The sequence below is a fragment of the Schistocerca americana genome, chromosome 2, assembly GCF_021461395.2.
Source record: "Schistocerca americana isolate TAMUIC-IGC-003095 chromosome 2, iqSchAmer2.1, whole genome shotgun sequence".
Lineage (NCBI taxonomy): Eukaryota > Metazoa > Arthropoda > Insecta > Orthoptera > Acrididae > Schistocerca > Schistocerca americana.
In genome coordinates, this window is record NC_060120.1 from 736956447 (window position 1) to 736977551 (window position 21105).

The following is a 21105-nucleotide window of genomic DNA, read 5'->3' on the forward strand; positions in this document are numbered from 1 at the left end:
AAGCGGGTGATTTTTATGCAGAAGGAATTTCAAAGCTTGTGAAGAGATACGATAAGTGCCTCAATCGCTATGGAGACTATGTAGAAAAATAGTGCAAAGATGTAGTTGTAAGATGTATATATGAAAATATTTTTATTTAACTTGGTGTATTTTTTTAAATCAACCGGAGGTTACTTTCTGAACGGCCCTCGTAGTATCACCTCAAGTACCCTCCGCCACTTACCGTAAGGTGGCTTGCGGAGTATAAACGTAGATATCGGCCTCTGAACGATCCCTAATCTCCCTTATTTTGTCCTTACTGTCACCAGAGAGATGAGCGTTGGAGACAATAGGATCGTTTTGCAGTCTGGCGCAAATTCTGGCCCTCTAAACTTCCATTACCTTCTAAGCTTACGTAGCAGTTCTCTAACACACTTCATCTGGTCGAACCGACCGCTGGGTAAACCGAGCAGGACGCCTCTCAATCGCTCTAAGGTCTTTAATGCAACATTGTGGGGATCCTAAACACTCGAGCAGTACTCAAGAACGAGTCGCACAAGCGATCTTTATGCAGTCTTTTTTATCGATGAACTACGTTTTCCTGTAACCGTCCCAACAAACTGTAGCCGGCCAGTTCCCATCCATACAACCGGCTTTACATGCGCGGTCCATTTCACGTCTTTTCGCAACGCTGCGTCTAAATATTTAATCGACATGACTGGCTCAGTCAGCATATCATTACTAAATAATGTGATCACACAATTCAGTAATGCGTCTCCTGTCAGTCCGTATTAACTTATGCCGGCCGCGGTGGTCTAGCGGTTCTAGGCGCTCAGTCCGGAACCGCGGGACTGCTACGGTCGCAGGTTCGAATCCTGCCTCGGGTGTGGATGTGTGTGATGTCCTTAGGTTAGTTAGGTTTAAGTAGTTCTAAGTTCTAGGGGACTGGTGACCTAAGCTGTTAAGTCCCATAGTGCTCAGAGCCATTTTTCGTATTAACTTATACTTATCCACAATCAAAGCAAGTTGTCATTCATTACACAAGCCCTTAAGAAAGTTTCCGGTACACAACTGCGCTAGCAATAAACGATCTCAGATTCCTGCCGACTGCATCTAACAGGTCTTTTATGTATATGGAGACTAGGAACGGTTCTATCTCACTTCTCCGGGAACACTCAGACATTACGTATGTCTTAGATGAACGCCAACCGTCCAGTACAACGTACTGGAGCTCTACTCCTCTTCGTGGCAGTGACTTGCTTGAGACGTGCACTGGTCAGACATACTGTCCAAAAGGAACACAGCGATCATCGTGTTACGCATCAATTGTTATTTGAAGAAAGTCATTTCCATAATAAAGCCTGTTTAGAAAGATTTTATAATATATTATGATGTGTTGATGTATACGATCCCACTTCTGGTCACCAATGTTAATGTATACGGGCAGGGAAGGGGGGAGAGGATTGTTACGTATGCCTCGTGACAACAGTGTGCAGGAAGTCGAGCGGTCGGCACTTGAGAGTGGGCATCCAGGGCTGCCGTTAAATGACAAAACAGGAAGTTAGGTACAATAAAGAGGATATATTTCAATGTACGGTGTACAAGGGGCGAGCCTATGGCCGGAAGTTACTAGGTTTAGGCCAGTCTAGGAGGTCGAACAAATAATGGAAATGGGCAACGGAAGGGGAAGCGGTTCATGTTAACTTACGCTGGTGGCCGGTCGTGAAAAGCAGAGCCAGAGGCTCAGCCTTCCGAAAAAGACGTCTGTTCTGCTCGAGGTCTGGATTACAAGAGAGAGAGGCAACTGTGTTCCGCACCGCAGAACACTCCAGCGTCCACACACGTGACGTTTATCCCACGCATGCTATTTGCTAAAACCAACGGCGTGAATTCGCTAGCAGTTTCAGCAGAGATCATTGCGATTTATGTTAGTTCCCTGGGCATTACAACAGGCGGGACGTGATTCTCAATAGGGTACGTGGTCACCACGGTCCGCAGTGCATGCTCTGCAACGTGTTTCTATGCTGGGCACATGGTTGGTAATGAGTTCTTGTGACAGAGCGTTCCATTCCTCCACCAGCGCGGTTGACAACTGATGGATAGTCATTGGTGCGCGTGGACGTGCTGTAATACGTCCCCCCACCGCATCCCACACTTATTTGGTGGGAATTAAGTCGAGGAACGAGCAGACCAGTACATTCGCAGGATATACTCTCATTCCAAGAGTTTATTTATCTGCGCTTTTAGATGCGATCGCACATTGTCATCCATAAAAATAAAGTCTGGACTGAACATACCCCTGAAAAGACGCCCATGGGAAAGGAATATAGTGCCACAATAACAATGAGTGGTGAGTGTACTGTGACAATGTTGTGGTGGTCAGTACGCCTATGCAACATATCAGACTTGGACCACAAAAATGGTCATGTTCTACAACATTTCTGAGTGCATTACTTGTTCCCGCCTATCGTCCAGCATTCTCAGAGACGATCGTTTTGGTGAGCATTGTGCTGTGCTGTACTCCTTCCCCATGGGGGTACATTAGGATCCGACTATTTTTATGGATAACAATGCGCGACCGCATAGAACTGCTCTCTTGGAATGGAAAGGTATTGGGCGAATGGTCGGACCTGCACATTCCCCCGACTCAAATCCCATCGAGCACATGTGGAATGTGTTCGGGATACATACTGTAGCACGTCCACGTGCACCAACGACCATCTAGCATTTGTCAGCCACATTTCTGCACTTCTGAATGAATCGAACGCCTACCACAAGTACTCATTGCCAACCTTGCGGCCAGCCTGCGAGCATCTTGCAGAGCATGCATTGCCGTCCATGGCGATCAGATAGTCCATTAAGAACCATGTTCCGTCGTTCTTGATGTCCAGGGGCCATCATGTATCGAGGTGACTTAAGTGTAATTATTCTCTTTGAATGAAAGTATCATTTCTGTTCGTCTCATTGTGTGTTTCTTTCAGTTATCTTCAGTACTACACTGCAGCAGTTTCTTATGTGTGTGGTCCAAGTTTCATCGACCTACGAAGTGCGACAATAAAGTAATGAGACCGATGTGAAAAAAAATGTTGCTTACCGTTTTAGTCAAGTTTAGTGTTGTCTCCTTCAAAGTAGTTCCCTTCTGATTGCACACACTTTTTCCAGCGCTTCTGCCATTGATGGTAACATTTCTGGAACTCATCTTCTGTAATATCCTCCAAGACCCTCGTCACAACTTTTTGGACGTCTTGTGTTGTTTGAAAATGGTGTCCCTTGACCGCCGTTTTGACTCTTGGAAATAGAAAAGAATCGCACTGAGCGATATCTGGTGAATAAAGTGGCTGTGGTAGTACTGACATTTATTTTGAGCTTAAAAATTGCTGTACTGACAGCGCAGTATGGTATGGTGCATTATCGTGATGCAGAATCCAATTATCACTAATGTTGGCGTGGACATGAAGAACTCTTTTACAAAGTCTTTCTAAAATTTCTTTGTAGTAATATTGGTTAAATGTTTGTCCAGGAGGCACTCACTCTTTATGAACAATTCCCTTGGAATCAAAGAAGCACACAAACATGCATTTCACTTTTGACTTTCACATGCGAGCTTTTTTTGGGCTGGGTGATCCCTTTGAGCACCATTGCGAACTTTGGCGTTTTGTCTCTGGGTCGTACTGAAAAAAACAACTTTCACCACCAGTGACAACACGGCTCAATAATTCTGGATTGATTTCAATTTGCTCTAACAGATTGGCTGCTACATTTTTCCGTGTTTCTCGCTGTTGTGGTGTGAGATTTTTGGGGACCATTGTTGCACAAATCTATCTCATACCAAGATCTTCAGTTATTATTAGACGAACCGTTTCTTGATTGATGTTCAGTTTTCCTGCAATCATTTTCATGGATAATCTTCGATCAGATCGTACCAGTTCACGCACCCTGGCCAAGTTGACATCCATCCGTGAGGTTGATGGTCGTCCACTGCAGACTTCAACATTCGTTCTGCCTTCACTAAACATTTTATGCCAACGAAAAACTTGGACTCTTTACAGAACCTCCTCTTCAAAAGCCTACTGAACCTTACCGTAAGTTGTCGCGTTTTCACCCAATTTAACGCAAAAAGAAATGGCATACCGTCGCGCAATATTATGCGGTTCCATTTCCGTGACGAGAGACACAAACACGTGTTAACTTATTACAGCACAACTCACGACTGAGCAGTTGCATCGATGTGCCGTTTGGACGAGAAGCAGCTTACAGACCAAGGTCAAAGATGTTGTGCCTGCAGGGTAGCCACATCTTGCGAAGAAAATCAGTCTCATTACTTTACTGTCGCACCTCGTATGTTACTTGGCAGCGACACACCATGCAGAAGTTACTTTTCTCCTTTAAGTTTTACACACCAGTGTATTTGAGTGACCCAAGGATCCCTGGTGGAGCAATACAAAAGAGAACATATGTGATAACCTATTCTGTGTACTTGCACATTTGTTAAATGTATGGTGAGGTAGAGTGTCGAACGCTTTCTGGATATCTAGGAATACAGCAGCTGCCTAATTAACCGTATCCATAGTTCGCAGGATATCGTGTCTGAAAAGGGCGATCTGTGCCTCGCTTGCTACAAATTGACATAATCCTTTCTCTCTGTCTTGTACATTAATTGTATTTGAGCATGTAATACGCCCAAGGTTCCTGCACCACACCGACATTACGGATATTGGTCTATAATTTTGCGCATCCATTGTTTTGCCCTTCGTATTATCGAGAGTATTTTGCACTTTTTCCAATCGCTTACGATTGTTCGCAGTGCGAGCTATTCAGGAAAAATGCTCGTCAAAAAATGGGCGAATGCCACTGAGTGCCATATTGGAAGCCCATCACCTGGCACCTTATTCACTTTCAACTGGTTTTGTTGCTTTTCAACAGCTGAGAAGTCTATTTTTATGTTGTACATGTTAGAGATTGTACGTCACCCGACTGACGGTAATTACATAAAAGACAGTTTTTTTAAAGCGATATTTAACATTTAGGTTTTCATGTTTTACTTTTGCTGTATTTTATTCCCGAGCCAGAATGGTCGGTGAGTGATTGAACAGAAGCTTTCGACTCACTTAGAGTTGAAACTTTGCCCATAATTTCTCTAAATCAGCTGTATTCGAATAAAGTGATGTCAGTTTGTTTACTAAATAGAGATAATGGCAACTTATCTGCTCTAGTAAGCATAATTTATTGAATCTAGTAAATGTTGTAGCTACATTGACGTTAAGGTGACTAATCCCTGTCACTTTACTAAGACTGTCGATGAGGTCAGGTATATTTGTAGTCACAAGGTCTGAAATACACTGAAGCGCCAAAGTAACTGGTATAGGGATGTGTAATCAAATACAGAGATATGTAAACAGGCAGAACACGGCGCTGCGCTCGGCAACGCCTATATAAGACAACAAGTGCCTAGCGCAGCTGTTAGATCGGTTACTCCTGCTACAATGGTAGGTTATGAAGATTTAAGTGAGTTTCAATGTGGTGTTGTTGGCGCACGACCGATGGGACACAGCCTCGCCGAGGTAGCGATGAAGTGGAGATTTTCCCGTACGACCATTTCACGAGTGTGCCGTGAATATCAGGAATCCGGTAAAACATCAAATCTCCGACATCGCTGCGACCGGAAAAAGATCTTGCAAGAACGCGAGCAACGACGACTGAAGAGAATCATTGAACATGACAGAAGTGCAATCCTTCCGCAGATTGCTGCAGATTTCAATGCTGGACCGTCAACGAGTGTCAGCGTGCGAACCATTCAACGAAAAGATAATCGATATCGGCTTTCTGAAGCGAAGGCCCACTCGTGTACCCTTGATGACTGCGCGACACAAAGCTTTACGCCTCGTCTGGGCTCGTCATCACTGACATTGGACTGTTGATGACTGGAACCATGTTGCCTGGTCAGACGAGTCTTGTTTCGAATTGTATTGAGCGGATGGACGAATACGGGTATGGAGACAATCTCATGAATCCATGAATCCTGCATGTCAGCAGGAGACTATTCGAGCTGGTGGAGGCTTTGTAATGGTGTGGGGCGTGCGCAGTTGGACTGATATGGGACCCCTGATACGGCTAGATATGACTCTGACAGGTGACTTGTACTTAAGCATCCTGTCTTTTGCTTTTGTTTTGCTTAGGGTGCAAAAAACAACTGGGGTCATACATGGCCAAGTCAAAACTATACAATACGAACCCAGAGAGGCGTTAAACAACTATACGTCCGTCCCTATTGACAGAACAGAAGACAGCTAAAAACCGGCACGTGGGAAAAGGGCTAAAAAAGACACAATACAGAAACGGAGGTCCAAATCTAAAAATTAAATGGGCTTCGCCATATTGCTTTCGCGGATAAAAAGTAAGACGCGGTCGACGGTCGATAACTCAAACGGCAAACCCAAACGGGAACGTAAAAGGTTAAAAAGTGGACATTCCATCAGGAAGTGGCGGACAGTTAAAAAATTGAGTGCAGTGTGGACAAAGTGGTGGGATAGCGTCACTTAGCAAATGGCGATGGCTAAAAAGGCAGTGCCCAACACGCAGCCGACATAAAATAACCTCCTTCCGGCGGGAGGGCCGAGAGGTGGTGTCCAAGCCGCTGGGAGAGGCTTAATAAGGCGGATTCCTGTCTGACCACCTGCATCCATTCATGTCCATTGTGCATTCCGACGGAAATGGGCTATTTTAGCAGGAAAATGAGACATCACACACTTCTATAATTGCTACAAAGTGGCTCCAGGAACACTCTTCTGAGTTTAAGCACTTCCGCTGGCCACCAGACTCCCCAGACAACCCGTCGTACTCTTACGGATTTATGGATAACCCTGCAGGATTCATGGTGTCAGTTCTCTCCAGCAGTACTTCAGACATTAGTCGAGTCCATGCCACGTCGTGTAGAGGCACTTCTGCTACTCGCTGGGGCGCTACACGATATGAGGCAGGTGTACCAGTTTCTTTGTCTCTTCACTGTATATCTCTTATGTGTGGTCTGCATAGTTAGCTGAAGAAGGCAGTTATCAAAGAAAACATTCAGAGATACTTCTTCCCATTCCACTGGTAGTGAAAGCACAGACATCTCTTCTATACTCGTTGGGTTAAAATTTCCGCCCACTGCCATTCGATGTCAAAGTTCAGTCTTTCTTTGAATTTTTTGCACAACCATTGTAGCAGAATCCGTTGGGCAATAATTGTTGTGAGGAGACGAAACTACTTTCTTCCGGTCATACCTGTGGGTTCTTTGATTGGCCCGGAAGAAGGCTTATCAAACTAGAACACATGAAATATTAGTTCACTTTAGTACCGGAATGAAGAAAAGATTCACTTACCTTTGTAACATTTCTTTGCCACAGGTCTGCTTGACAATTTACAACTGCCATTCACTACGAAAGCATCAGTTGATGCACGGATTAACAAATTGTTCTCTTGCCATACAAAATGCAACATTTACGAAACTACATTTCATCAGAACCTTTAACTGTAGCTGTCTTACACCATCATGTAGACAAGGGGTCTCCAAACTACGGCCCGCGCGCCGAAACCGGCCCGCGAGAGCCGCAAACCGGCCCGCGTTAGCTGGCCGGACATCCCCGGTATCCGGCCCGCCACATATTTGAGGTGGTACCTGTACTGCCGACAATTGAGTTTCGAGGCCTATCGCTACCAATACACCGCGTCATTGGCTCTGCTACTCGCTACAAGACCACATAACTACACTTGTTGCGCCGCTTGAAATAACAGTGCGTTGACATACTCTACCTCTGTTACGTCTTCCAGTAATAGTGTTGCTAACAACGATTTTGAGATTTCGTTAACTTTGCAGGACGCTTTCGTGAAGAATGTGCAGTAACATACTTTTTTGCCGCGAAATTCACCAGGATAAAATACGCCGGAATTTCGTTCAGGTACGTCCACCAATCAAAATTATGTAATTAAATAAAAATCGTAGTTCGTTTCAGTGCTAGCTATTCCCACAATCTTAGATTTTTGCGATTTCATCTTTCCTTTAGCCTTACATTACGGTGATCGTGGAGTGCTAGCGTGCTTTAATCCCACTAGGTAGATCTTGGCCCTTATTACTTCGTGGAGGAGTCAATGTGGCCCGCGGACTAAAAAGTTTGGAGACCCCTGATGTAGACTGCTGTAGCTGTGTCTCGGACAGGGCTGAACTCTTGCATACTGGACTCTATATTGATCTCATTGTGAGGGCGCTGCTATCGTGAGAGAGAGGTGTGGTCTTCTCATGTGTCTCCCATTAGTTGTTATGAACTGCAGTGAGCCATCACTAAGGAGGGTAACTGCGGCCGACGGCGCCTCTCTGCCTGCACCCCGGTATCCACCACGAGGGCAACTTGGAATAGCAGCTGAAATTCCAGTCGCAGTGTGTTCCAGAGACGCAGAGCTGTGGTCGACTGGACAGCGGAGAAGTGACGCTCTTCTGATTGTGGCACGTCCACGGAAAATGGTTTGGGTAGCTGGGCAGGAGCCGACGCCAGTGACGTCAGTCGCAGTGGCGGCATTTGGGCCTTTACCTCGGTGGGAACCACAGTGGACTATGCCAGTCATGACTGGTGGCGATACGGTTGCGACTGCAGGTGTGCACCCGAGCAGCGTCCTGATCACTGGGCAAACATTCTGTGGCAGAATTACTGATACACTGGTAAGCACATCTTAACTGATTTGTTAGTGCCACAGTAGCCCAGCAGAACCATGAACGACATACGTCGAACGTCCAATTGCTTTGTTAATGACCCCATGCTCTCATCGCTGTTGCTTGCCAAGGACTTTGTAAAAGACGTCATCCCATGGCTGAAACTTTGTCCGACCTTGCGAAACGAACTGTTACCGTGGCGTCCATAGGGTCATGTAATAGGGTACAGTGACTACGACTTTGTAACTATTCTGCCTGCGGCTTCCCATCCCGTGGCAAAGAGAGGTAGAAAAATTTTCAATGCTTGAACCCCTGTGTTGAAGAACTGGAGCACCTCCACGTAACTTTTGAACGTTCGAACGAACTGTTCAGCTTCACCTTTAGACTGTGGGTGAAAAGGTGCAGTAATCACACGGTGTATGCCATTGGTGGCACAAAACTGTTGGGAATCGGTTAACGTGAACTGTGGACCATTTTCCGAGATAATGACTTCAGGAAGACCTTCAGGACAAAAAATAAAAGACAAAGCCGATATCGTACTTGCGTTAGTGGTGTATGTCATGCGGACAACAAAAGGAAGCTTACTGTAAGCATCCACCATTAATGACCATCGCGTGTTCCAGAATGGACTCACAAAATCAGTATGAATGCGCTGCCATGATCCATACGGACGTGCCAGAACTGATTGCTTTACCACGCAAACATTGCAACGAGCGGTTATTTGCTCTGTCTGAACGTCCATGCCCTGCCGTGACGGTGAGAGAGCTTTCCCTGTGTACTGTACCCATATGACCTTGGTGAAATAAAAACACAGCTTCCTGCTGTAGGGATTGAGGAATCACAACCCACTCATCGCCGTTCTCTGTATGCAGCAGCAGAACACCTGATAGAGCGGAAAGCACGTGACGATGCAAAAAGTGTAGCGCCACAGGATGGACAATTTCTTTCAAACTGTGTGCCCACCAATGGCACACGTATTGCAAAACAACCGAAGAACAGCGTCAGAAGCAGCTGCTGCGGCAACACGCCAAAAGCCGAGAGGAAAATTTTGAAGATATCAATTTCAAAACATGACGCCTCAGGCGAATGAAACACTGTGTCGGTACCGACATGTCGATGTTCGAATGTTGAGCAATTGGCCTGTACAAAAAGTCATACAGCTAATTAGACAATTTAGAGCCCAACGTTGGAATGTTTGCTCTGTCTGAGGTGGTACAGGTGTGGCACGATTGAACAAGGCCATCACAGGCTGATGATCTGTCAACAAATAGAACCCTACAAATACTGGTGGAGTTTTGGAACACCATAGAAAATGTCACGCTTCTCTGTCTAGCTGATTGTAGTTCTGTACTCTGTTAAGAATTTTTGAGGCAAAAGCAATCAGTCTATCAGAAGAACAAATCTTATGGGAGAGCGCCACTCCTATCCTGTAGAAAAATGGCTCTACAGATAACACGGCAGGCTTGGCTGGGTCAAAGTGAATCAAACGTCTACGGACTAACAATGTCTCTTTTAATTGCTGAAATACGTTCTGGCGTTCTTTGGATCTCACAAAAGGGACATGTATCTGGTACAGCCGGATCTGGTACAGCCGGTAAAGTAGAGCAGCAATTTTCGCAGCGTTAGGAATGAATCTTTATAATGGGCGAATTTGCCCATGACAGGTTGGAGCTCCTTCATGTTGCGGGCCACCAGCAGATCTCTATTCACAGCCAAGTACGATATAGTTGGATTATACTCTGCGAATTCTTCCCAGAAGGACGAGCTCTTTTCGCTGCTGCGCTTTAAGCCAGCACCAGAAAGAACTTGAAACAAACAATCCAAATTTGCTAAAAGTTCCACAGGCGCACAACTCGTGACAACAATATCGCCCAGCTAATTAGTACAAGAAGGAACTTAGGCCGTAAACTTTTCCAGGAACCATTGAAAAACTGCAGGAGTTGATGCACTTCCAAACGGTAGTCCTTGAAACTGGAACAAACCAAAGTGAGTGTTTATCACAAAGTACTGTTTAGACTGTTTGTCCAACGATAACTGTACTTATGCCCGCCACAAATCTATTTCTGAGAAGTATCTAGCCTGTTCCATCTGTCCATCACTTCCTTTAGGCATGGAAGAGGGAAAGAATCCACTACAGGTCGTGGGTTTAATGTTGCCTTAGCAAACAAACGTAAGCCACCTGAAGGATTCTTCAGACTGACCAAGGGTGGTGTTTATTGGCTTACAGAACGGGTTTGATAAGCCCATTGACTTAGCCACTTTGCAGTTCCTGTGCCTTGTCCTTCACACCGATTTGCGCTTCAAAGTCTTTTGCCCTTTCTATACCTGGTTCAAGTAGTTCCTTGTACGCACTACACAAATCAGAAACATTAGTGGGAGACACAGAAACACTGATTTGTAACACACTGTTCTGAATGTACAAGTTGAACAAATGAAATATATCTGGCACAAATAAGTTTGTTCCGTTTTTTAGAATTGAATACGTGAAATGAAACACATTTTGTCACTCCCTGAAAAGTTTCTGCCAAACCACACATACCAAAGAAGGCAATTTTTTGCCCGTTGTAGACAGACAAAATAGAAGTAGGCTGCTGTTGCGGTGGCTACCGGTTCTGGCATAAGTGCATTTATTTATCAGCGAATCTGAAGGGCCAGTGTTCAACTGCAACATAATTGTCTGGTGTTACACTTTTAAATGAATAAAAAGTTTTTTCACCTGCCTGCACATTGCAGCAGAAGAATTCCGCGAGGAAGAAGTGCTTGGTACGGCTCGCACCTGAATAACTGGCATGATCTTCACCGTGAACGTTTGTTGACAGTAAAGCTGTGGCTGCCGATTGCTAGCACGACGGAGACGTTCTTTCTTACCTTGCCTGCCTCGTAGACATGCAGTTTGTACGTGACTTTCACATCCACATTGAAAGCAACGACCATGACAGCATGGACAATCTTTCCAATCATGTTCCGAATAGTAGTGAGGGCACGATTTTCTCCCAGGGCTTTGTACAGCCACTGTGAGCTGCGAGACAGGAAGTTTTTACTTCTACTGTGATTTCTATTAGTCTAAGCACTATTCTTAATTACTTACATATGGGACTGAGAGCCTGGTGCACAACCAACAACTGAAATACAAGGAGCGTCAAACTCAACCTCTGTTTGAGATATCACTATATTTAAATGAGCGTCACGCAGTTCCAAAACTACAGTGCGAATGCGCGCACCTGATACATTCTCACCAACAGCAACACGTAACATGACGTCACTATAGTTGATTCCACGCTAACATTTACACTTGCAATGTGTGCTGAGACCTCTCAGTTCTGCTATCCATTGTTTAACTATCTGAGCAGACTGCTGCTTCAGATGAAAAAATTTAAACTGGGCAGCCGCTGCATGGATTTCACTGTCATATATTCATCTGTCAGTTTCACAAGATCGTCATTCGTGACTTCCTTCGAAAAAATTTTGGCGTACTGTTTCACACAGAGTTGATACACCGTGCGACGAATGGTAGACTACACTACTGGCCGTTAAAATTGCTACACGATGAAGATTACGTGCGAAATTTAACCGACAGGAAGAAGATGCTGTGATATGCAAATGATTAGCTTTTCAGAACATTCGCACGAGGTTGGCGCCGGTGGCGACACCTACAACGTGCTGACATGAGGAAAGTTTCCAACCGATTTCTCATACACAAACAGCAGTTGACCTGCATTGCCTGGTGAAACGTTGGTGTGATGCTTCGTGTAAGGAGAAGAAATGCGTACCATCACGTTTCCGACGTTGATATAGGTCGGATTGCAGCCTATAGCGATTGCGGTTTGTCGTACCGCGACATTGCTGCTCGCGCTGGTCGGGACCCAATGACTGTTAGCAGAATATGGAATCGGTGGGTTCAGGAGGGTAATACAGAGCGCCTTGCTGGATCCCAACGGCCTCGTATCACTAGCAGTCGAGATGACAGGCATCTTATCCGCATGGCTGTAACGGATCGTGCAGCCACGTCTCGATCCCTGAGTCAACAGATGGGGCCGTTTGCAAGACAACAACCATCTGCACGAACAGTTCGACGACGTTTGCAGCAGCATGGACTATCAGCTCGGAGACCATGGCTGCAGTTACCCTAGACGCTGCATCACAGACAGGGAAGCCAGCGATGGTGTACTCAACGACGAACCTGGGTGCACGAATGGCAAAAAGCCATTTTTTCGAATGAATCCAGGTTGTGTTTACAGCATCATGATGGTCGCATCCATGTTTCGCGACATCGCGGTGAACGCACATTGGAAGCGTGTATTCGTCATCGCCATACTGGCGTATCACCAGGCGTGATGGTATGGGGTGCCATTGGTTACACGTCTCGGTCACCTCTTGTTCGCATTGACGGCACTTTGAACAGTGGACGTTACATTTCAGATGTGTTACGACCCATGGCTCTACCCTTCATTCGATCCATGCAAAACCCTGCATTTCAGCAAGATAATACACGTCCGCATGTTGCAAGTCCTGTATGGTCCTTTCTGGATACAGAAAATGTTCGACTGCTGCCCTGGCCAGCACATTCTCCAGATCTCTCACTCATTGAAAACGTCTGGTCAATGGTGGCCGAGCAACTGGCTCGTCACAGTACGCCAGTCACTACTCTTGATGAACTGTGGTATCGTGTTGAAGCTGCATGGGCAGCTGTACCTGTACACGCCATCCATGCTTTGTTTGACTCAATGCCCAGGCATATCAAGACCGTTATTACTGCCAGAGGTGGTTGTTCTGGGTACTGATTTCTCAGGATCTATGCACCCAAATTACGTGAAAATGTAATCACATGTTAGTTCTAGTATAATATATTTGTCCAATGAATCCCCGTTTATCATCTGCATTTCTTCTTGGTGTAGCATTTTTAATGGCCAGTAGTGTGAAATGCTCTACGTTCCCATTATTTTGCAATCGGCGAGGTGTGCCTCTAATTGCGCCCTTAGTCTGACCACTCTTTGTCCTGTCTGTGGAATGGTAGAAATTCTGGAGCAGCTCCCGGCGTCTGTGCTGCTTGCTTCTGTAATGAGGACGTCAGTAGTCTGCCAGTGAGTAGCAGGCGCCCTGTCTGCTGCATCTGACACTGCGCAAGATCGGCGGGAGACGTATCCTACAGTAGCTAATACATGTTGAAAAATAGTAAATACACAACGATGACAGAACACAACAACAACTCATGCACAGGCAGGCAACTGGAGCAAATTAAGCCCCAGTCTTCATCACCACTTGTTGCGAGCAGATGAAACTACGTTTTCCCTGCCATAACTGTGGGTTTTATGATTGCTCTGGGAGAAGGCTCATCAAACTAGAACACATGAACTACTAGTTCACTGTATTGCCTAGATGCATAAAAGATTTATTTAACTTTGATACATTTCTTCGAGTCAGGATTGCTTGATAATTTACAACTTTCGTTTACTATGAAAGCATTACTTGATGCACACGTTAACAAACCGCTCTGCTGCAGTACAAACTGCATTTACAAAACTGCTATGATGTTGGCTGCTATAGCCGAAGTCTCGAACTGGGCTGAGCCCTTGCATTCTTGACACTATATTAAACTCGGTATGAGGATTCTGCTATGCTGACAGTGAGAAGTGGTCTTCTCAAGTGCTTCCCGTTTTTGAGGACTGGAGCGCGCCCTTCTAATATCTATGGTATCAGTTTGTGTTGTCAATTTCGATGTGGCACCGCAATCTCTGGACAATACCAGACTAATGACTACTGTGTATGCAGTTGGGTCGGTTACTCACGTCCAAAGAAGTTCACAGCACGAATTTCGATCTCACTAGACATTGTTCGATGTAAGGTCCGCCAGTTATGCAAAACACCGTGTTTTACACGTTCACAAACATGTTTCAGCACCTTTGTGCCATCATCTGTGGGTATCTGTCTTATTTAATCTGTTATGTGAACATTTTTACTAAATAATTACAAAATTACGGAAATATTTAGTTCAAACAACAATTTATTTCTTTTAGCTAATACCTTTACATTCGGTTTGCGTGATTTTCCAGGACCACTTGCGTATTGTTTCTTACAGGTAGCTTGTCATCTGCAACCATCGATATTGACGAGAAATTTTGTTGGGAGTTAACCTATCATTTTATGCTTTAAACGTAATGTAGTTTGTCGCGATATTTCGCACATATATTCGTTTTTATTTAATTTTTGTATGGAAAGCCCTTTTCTCTCAGCATCCTTATGAGTTGTTGTGAAGCACACGTAAATGTAACACGTATTTTCAGAAATATGACCGTAAAAGCACTTTACACTTCACCAAAACACACTGTAATCGTGGCTGTTGTGTGTCCCAGCTCAGTCAGTATTCATTTGTTCAACAGTGAGTTTGGCGCCAAATTTGAATTTTGTTTTCATTTTATCTTTGTGTGTGTGTGGGGGGGGGGGGGTGAGCGGGTGTGTGTGTGTGCGTGCTGCACGCTTCTTAGTTGTTTATGTTGTTTTTTACGTGGTCTTCCTTTACTGTGTAAAATGGTGAGGCTTTGCAGACTGTAGTGTATTTATTTAACTCGTGTGTGTGTGTGTGTGTGTGTGTGTGTGTGTGGGTGGGTGGGTGGGTGGGTGTGGGTGGACTTTTTATCTGTTTGTGTTGTCTTTCCTGTAAAGTTCCTTTAAGGTGCTAAATAGTGTGTCCTTGCTGAGTGTAGTGTATTCATTTATGACCTGTTTTCCTTCTGCTATTGCCTCCTGTATGTGGAAGTTTTCCTCAATGGTCAGCTTGCTGTAAAGGCTGGGGCTGGGCTTTAGTATTCTTAAGTCTGTTTCTGTTGTAGCTGGGTGGTGATTGTGGCTTAGGTGGTCAGCAAATGTGCTGAGGGAGCTGTTGCTTTTTAATACTCTGAGATGTTCTGAATATCTGGTTTTGAACTTTCTGCATGTCTGCTCTATGTATACATCTCTATCAGATAATCGAACCTATTTTTCCGATATCCGTTCCTTGACTTGTTAAATATATGGGAACTTAATACTGTGGGTACAATTTGAGCGTAGTATCTTTCCTGGAGAGCAGTAAAATCTTTGCCACAGCTACGAATGCTTCATCAATTAACTACTTCGGGTCTTCGTACTTCCAGTCGCTGTGTCTTTTTTGTGATCCTTGTTGTGCACGACTTTGTGCACAATGGAAAGGAGAGGTGGGCTACAGAGTGGTGTGGTAACTGTCATTGTAGGAAAGCTGGACAGGAGCGGAAATGATTAGCGAACAAGTTAAGACAGTAAACAGAGGATTTACTTAACTCGTATTTCTTAAAGTGTATGAATTCTCATTACAAATAATGCAGCCGCAAAATAGTATCCAGCTTATACATTACCAACAAGAATGAGCCTCTCTCAACTAAATCTCTCCTACCTGTTTCTTGCTTCTCTCTGTGGTTTTGACTATAGTAGTATTGGTTGTGCTTCTGTCGCTCCTGTTATTGTGCTGTACCTTTCCTTTCTTTTCTTCTTTCCCTTGTGTATTTATTTTAACAGGAACAAGGGACCGATGATCTCTCAGTTTAGTCACCTTCCCCCCCCCCCCCCCCACCCCATGGGTAACGTCACGTAGCGAAGAGGCTCCAAGTGCGAGAGCTGTGTAGCTGCCGCCAGCCATCCTATACTGCGGCAGAGCCTCTGGAGGCGTGGCTTAGCAGGTGTGCACCATTAGGTCTGCCAGAACCCGCACGACCGTTGTCGGCGTATGACGGAAACGTGCAATTCCGTAGCCAATCTTGACGCCCATTGTGTAGTATTGATACATGATACCACAGTCATAAAAAAGTCATGCGTGCTCTGTGTGTACTCTGCTACCCTTGTAACCGCTTTCATTGTGAAGCAAACACCAGACTTATGAAAGGAAGTGCAGACCAGAGCACAGTTCCAGAAACCTAAAGCAAAGTCCGTCATGGCCTTTGTTTCAAACATGCCACGTGGATCCAAATCAGTGGGCGCGGTCGGATCTGGGTGTGATACTAGAAGTGGTAAGCTCTATTTTTACCGGTGGGCAAGAACCGAGTCTTTCTACCTCTGCCAGCCGCCTGTAGGAAATGGTGTTGGCCTCAGAACTAAAGCGACAATTCTTGGTGCTGACATGCGCTTCGACTTGCAGATGGCTGCACCCCTCCCCTCCGTCTCTTCCCATTCACGAGGCAAAGCGAGTGCTTATTGGTTTCCTTTCCAGCCCTAGACTTCGTTGCCCTAAACGGCTCTCCAGCCCACGCACACATTGGAGCTTCGAATGAAACAAAATTGATATATGGAAGCCAGTTGAATGAGATTATTAATTAGTTATATGATCCAAGTATCATGTGAATGACTTACCGTAATGATGAGGGACGAATCAGGTTATTGGTAATTAAATCAATTTGTTCTTAAATTGGTTGCATCGTGATCATATGCAGATGGCCTTACATAAATAAAAGAACATGTAGTTTAAAATCAGAAATGAGTACACTATGTAATCAAAAGTATCCGGACACCTGGCTCAAAATGACTTACAAGTTCGTGGCGCCATCCATCGGTAATGCTGGAATTCAATATGGTGTTGGCCCACCCTTAGCATTGATGACAGCTTCCACTCTCGCAGGCATACGTTCAATCAGGTACTGGGAGGTTTCTTGGGGAATGGCAGCAAATTCTTCACAGAGTGATGCACTGAGGAGAGGTATCGATGTAGGTCAGTGAGGCCTGGCACGCAGTCGGCGCTCCAAAACATCCCAAAGGTGTTCTGTAGGATTCAGCTCAGGACTCTGTGCAGGCCAGTCCATTACAGGGATGTTATTGTCGTGTTACCACTCCGCCACAGGCTGTGCGCTATGAACAGGTACTCGATCGCGTTGAAAGATGCAATCGCCATCGAATTGCTCGTCAACACTGGGAAGCAAGAAGGAGCTTAAAACATCAATGTAGGCCTGTACTGTGATAGTGCCACGCAAAAAAACTTGAAAACAGGACCACACCATAACACCACCACCTCCTAATTTTACTGTTGGCACTACACACGCTGGCAGATGACGTCCGAAGGGTATTCGCCATACCCACACCCTGCCATCGGATCGCCACATTGTGTACCGTGATTCGTCACTCCACACAACGTTTTTCCACTGTTAAATCGTCCAATGTTTTACGCTCCTTACACGAACGAGGCGTCGTTTGGCATTTATCAGCGTGATGTGTGGCTTATGAGCTGACGCTCGACCGTGAAATCCAATTTTTCTCACCTCCCACCTAACTGTCATAATACTTGCAGTGGATCCTGATGTAGTTTGTAATTCCTGTGTGATGGTCTGGATAGATGTCTGCCTATTACACATTACGACCCTCTTCAACTGTCGACGGTCTCTGTCAGTCAACATACGAGATCGGTCCGTACGCTTTTGTGCTGCACGTGTCCCGTTTCCACTTCACTATCACATCGGAAACAATGTATCTAGGGATGTTTAGGAGTGTGGAAATCTCGCGTACAGACGTATGACGCAAGTGACACCCAATCACCTCACAATGTTCGAAGTCCGTGAGTTTCGCGGAGCGCCCCATTCCGCTCTCTCACGATGTCTAATGATTACTGAGGTCGCTGATATGGAGTACTTGGCAGCAGGTGGCAGCACAATGCGCCTAATATGAAAAACGTATGTTTTTGAGGGTGTCCGTTTTCAAAGAAAATTTCTATTGGAGTAGCTCACAAGGACCTTTCTCTTTTAATTTAAAATTTAGTTATGCCATATGTCAGCTATTCAGTAACAACTGGTTTATGCCATGGATTATTATAACAACTGCATACACAGATATTATTATGAATTCTCGGAACACAAGATAAATCTAAAATGATGCCAAATGACCGTCAAAGAAGGAAATACTATATATTCCAAAGGAGGAACACGGATCGTAGATCACTTGATGTTATGTTGTAAAAATGGGACACTAGTACGTCTAGGAGGCCGAAAGTGGCAAACAACAAGGCTAATGGTTGCGTCGAAGATTCGGCAGACTCCACGGAATCCGGACATGGAAACTAATAAATAACTATCGTAGTTATTCTAATGTTAGTGTCCTTAAACTTATTTTTTCTAGCGGCTTTAATCTATTAGAGTTTAGTTCTGTACCTGTTTTCTGAAAGATAGCTTTCGAAAAAAAATTCTTATGAGGATAAGATGAAAGACTTCAGCCTAACAGAAAGACGCCATTTGTATCATTTAAATTTTGTTTCTGTTAAACACGTGCCTGATACATATAAGCCTAAGTCGACTTACTCTGCTTAGTGTAGTAGTCTTGTGTTTCGTGTAAATGATCAACTGAATTTTTTTTATTTGAACGATTCATCGTCAAAGGAAATCCGTTAGAAGATACTGCAAGAGTCTGATCCTTCAACATTAAAAAAATAATTATATTCAGAAAAAAGTGTTTAATACAACGTATTAAAACGGACTGAATAATGGTTTTAGGATTTCTCCTTCTCTATACAGATTCCTAATTCCCTACTGATATTCCTGAAAATTTTTGCGTGTGAATTTTGAATGGGTCTAGCAATACTTGTAAAGTGTAAAACGAAAAACGTGGGGCGCATGGAATAGAAAACTGATGCATTAATAGTTTACGTAAGTCAGTAACAACCGTTTTGCAGTCCAAATGATGTGAACCGTTGCGTGATATTTCTAAAAGGGAGCGACTCTCTGCACTCTGTGCTATTATCTATTGCATGCGCCCCACGTTTTTCGTTTATATGGTATAAGTTTGGTCATAGTTATTAAAAATTCTCGAACAAATTTTCTGGACTATCTGTATTATGGGCTTAGGAATCTGTATGAGGCAGGAGAAATTATTTTATACTCTTTAGTCAGTTTTAAAAACGTGTTACATTAAAAAGTTGTTAATTTAAATAATTGTTTTCTGCTTTATAGTTTTCTGTGAGTGAACTTTTTCACTCGATTTCAGTCATTTTCATGAGATTACGCCACACACAGTAAATTTCAGATTTCGTCTCCTACGTACATGTCTCGAAAAGGCCGTGATGGTAAAAATGAGACATATTCGAATACGGAACCTTAGCAGCAACCGTTCTTAACACGAAACATTTTCTATTGGAACAAGGCACGGCGAAAATAGCAGTAGCACTCTTAGTACTCCCCGTCATACAACATACACTAAAGCGAGTTAATATTGCGCTGTTATCCAGTTCTGAGCTAAGTTGAAAGTTTCAAGTTTTTAGCTCATCGGGATTCTAGTTTAAAAACGAATTTCAAAATTTGTACCGTGCAGACAAAAACCTGGTGGCAGAATTCAAATGTGCTGACTCGTGATGATGATCCATTTGAAGGACATTCCAAGAATGACACCACAGGATAAGTGTAAAATATGGTAGAAGATCGGCGATCAAAGGCTGATGTCTAAATCATGGAAAGGAAATCACTGGAACTATTGTACGATGGGAGACGTCGATTTAATCTACCGAAAGGGTTATGACAAGTGTTTTCTGTGGCACAAAATTGGGTCTTTTTATTGATTGCCTTACAAGAAGTAAGGTAATAACTAGAGCAAGTTTTCTGGGTCAGCTTTGTGGAAAAAAGACAAAAGAACTTGAAAGTAAAACGAAAAACATTACTTTTCTGCAGGAACATGTGTACCTCAGATTGTTCGAACGACCACTACACTCACCAGGGTTGGCATACTCACTCCGAGGATGTATTCGACTTACTGAAGCACGACAGTAACATTGCTTACCTAAATTTGGATCAAATCGATTAAAAAGTGCCTTCTGGACCTAAAAGAGAAGTGTCTCACTACTGGGGGAGAACGTTTCACGTTGATTGGGCTTGTATATTTTAGCATGGACCAAATAGTAAAGAACACCAGGACGTTACACAGCTACTACGATATCAGTGGATGGATGGGAGTTGGAAGGTTTCCATGTGGACTGATTTCAGAACTTGTCTACAGGGTACGTACCCCTTCCGGAACTTCTCCATGAAGGACCATCGGCTGGAGAACTTCATCATACTGCCGTACGGTCGCTTCCGGCTCGTAATCCACTTCAGCAAGGACGACAAGCCACTAGGGTGCCTCGACATTCGGATCCGAATCAGAGAAAAGGAAAACGTAGGTAAGTAGCCAAACCACCACTACATTACTCTCCACAAGGCGTCTATCACAGTCTACACTATTATTTCCAGGGGTTCCTCTTTCACAAGTACACAAAGTATAACTGCTTACCGAACAAGTAACATTCTTTCTTTTTTTTATCACCCCTACGCCTGGTATTCGATGGGACAGTGGGACTGTTGTGCATAATTAAGGTGTTTGCCTCAGATTAAATGATTAGAAGCCAATTGCATTACAGTTACTAGATCTGCCAATCACAGCTCAGCATTAGCCATAAGTAGGGCCCAGATTTTTATGTACAATCAACAAGCAAAATA

General features: G+C 44.3%; 1 protein-coding gene across 1 annotated transcript in view; it reads left to right on the forward strand.

Moving 5' to 3' along the window:
• The window catches only part of LOC124596385, a 132328-nt gene that overhangs the window by 94656 nt on the left and 16567 nt on the right, over positions 1–21105 (forward strand). Inside the window, exon 4 of the mRNA XM_047135507.1 lies at positions 20627–20789. Coding sequence (XP_046991463.1) covers positions 20627–20789 — 163 coding nt within the window. The remainder of the gene's footprint in view (positions 1–20626; positions 20790–21105) is intronic.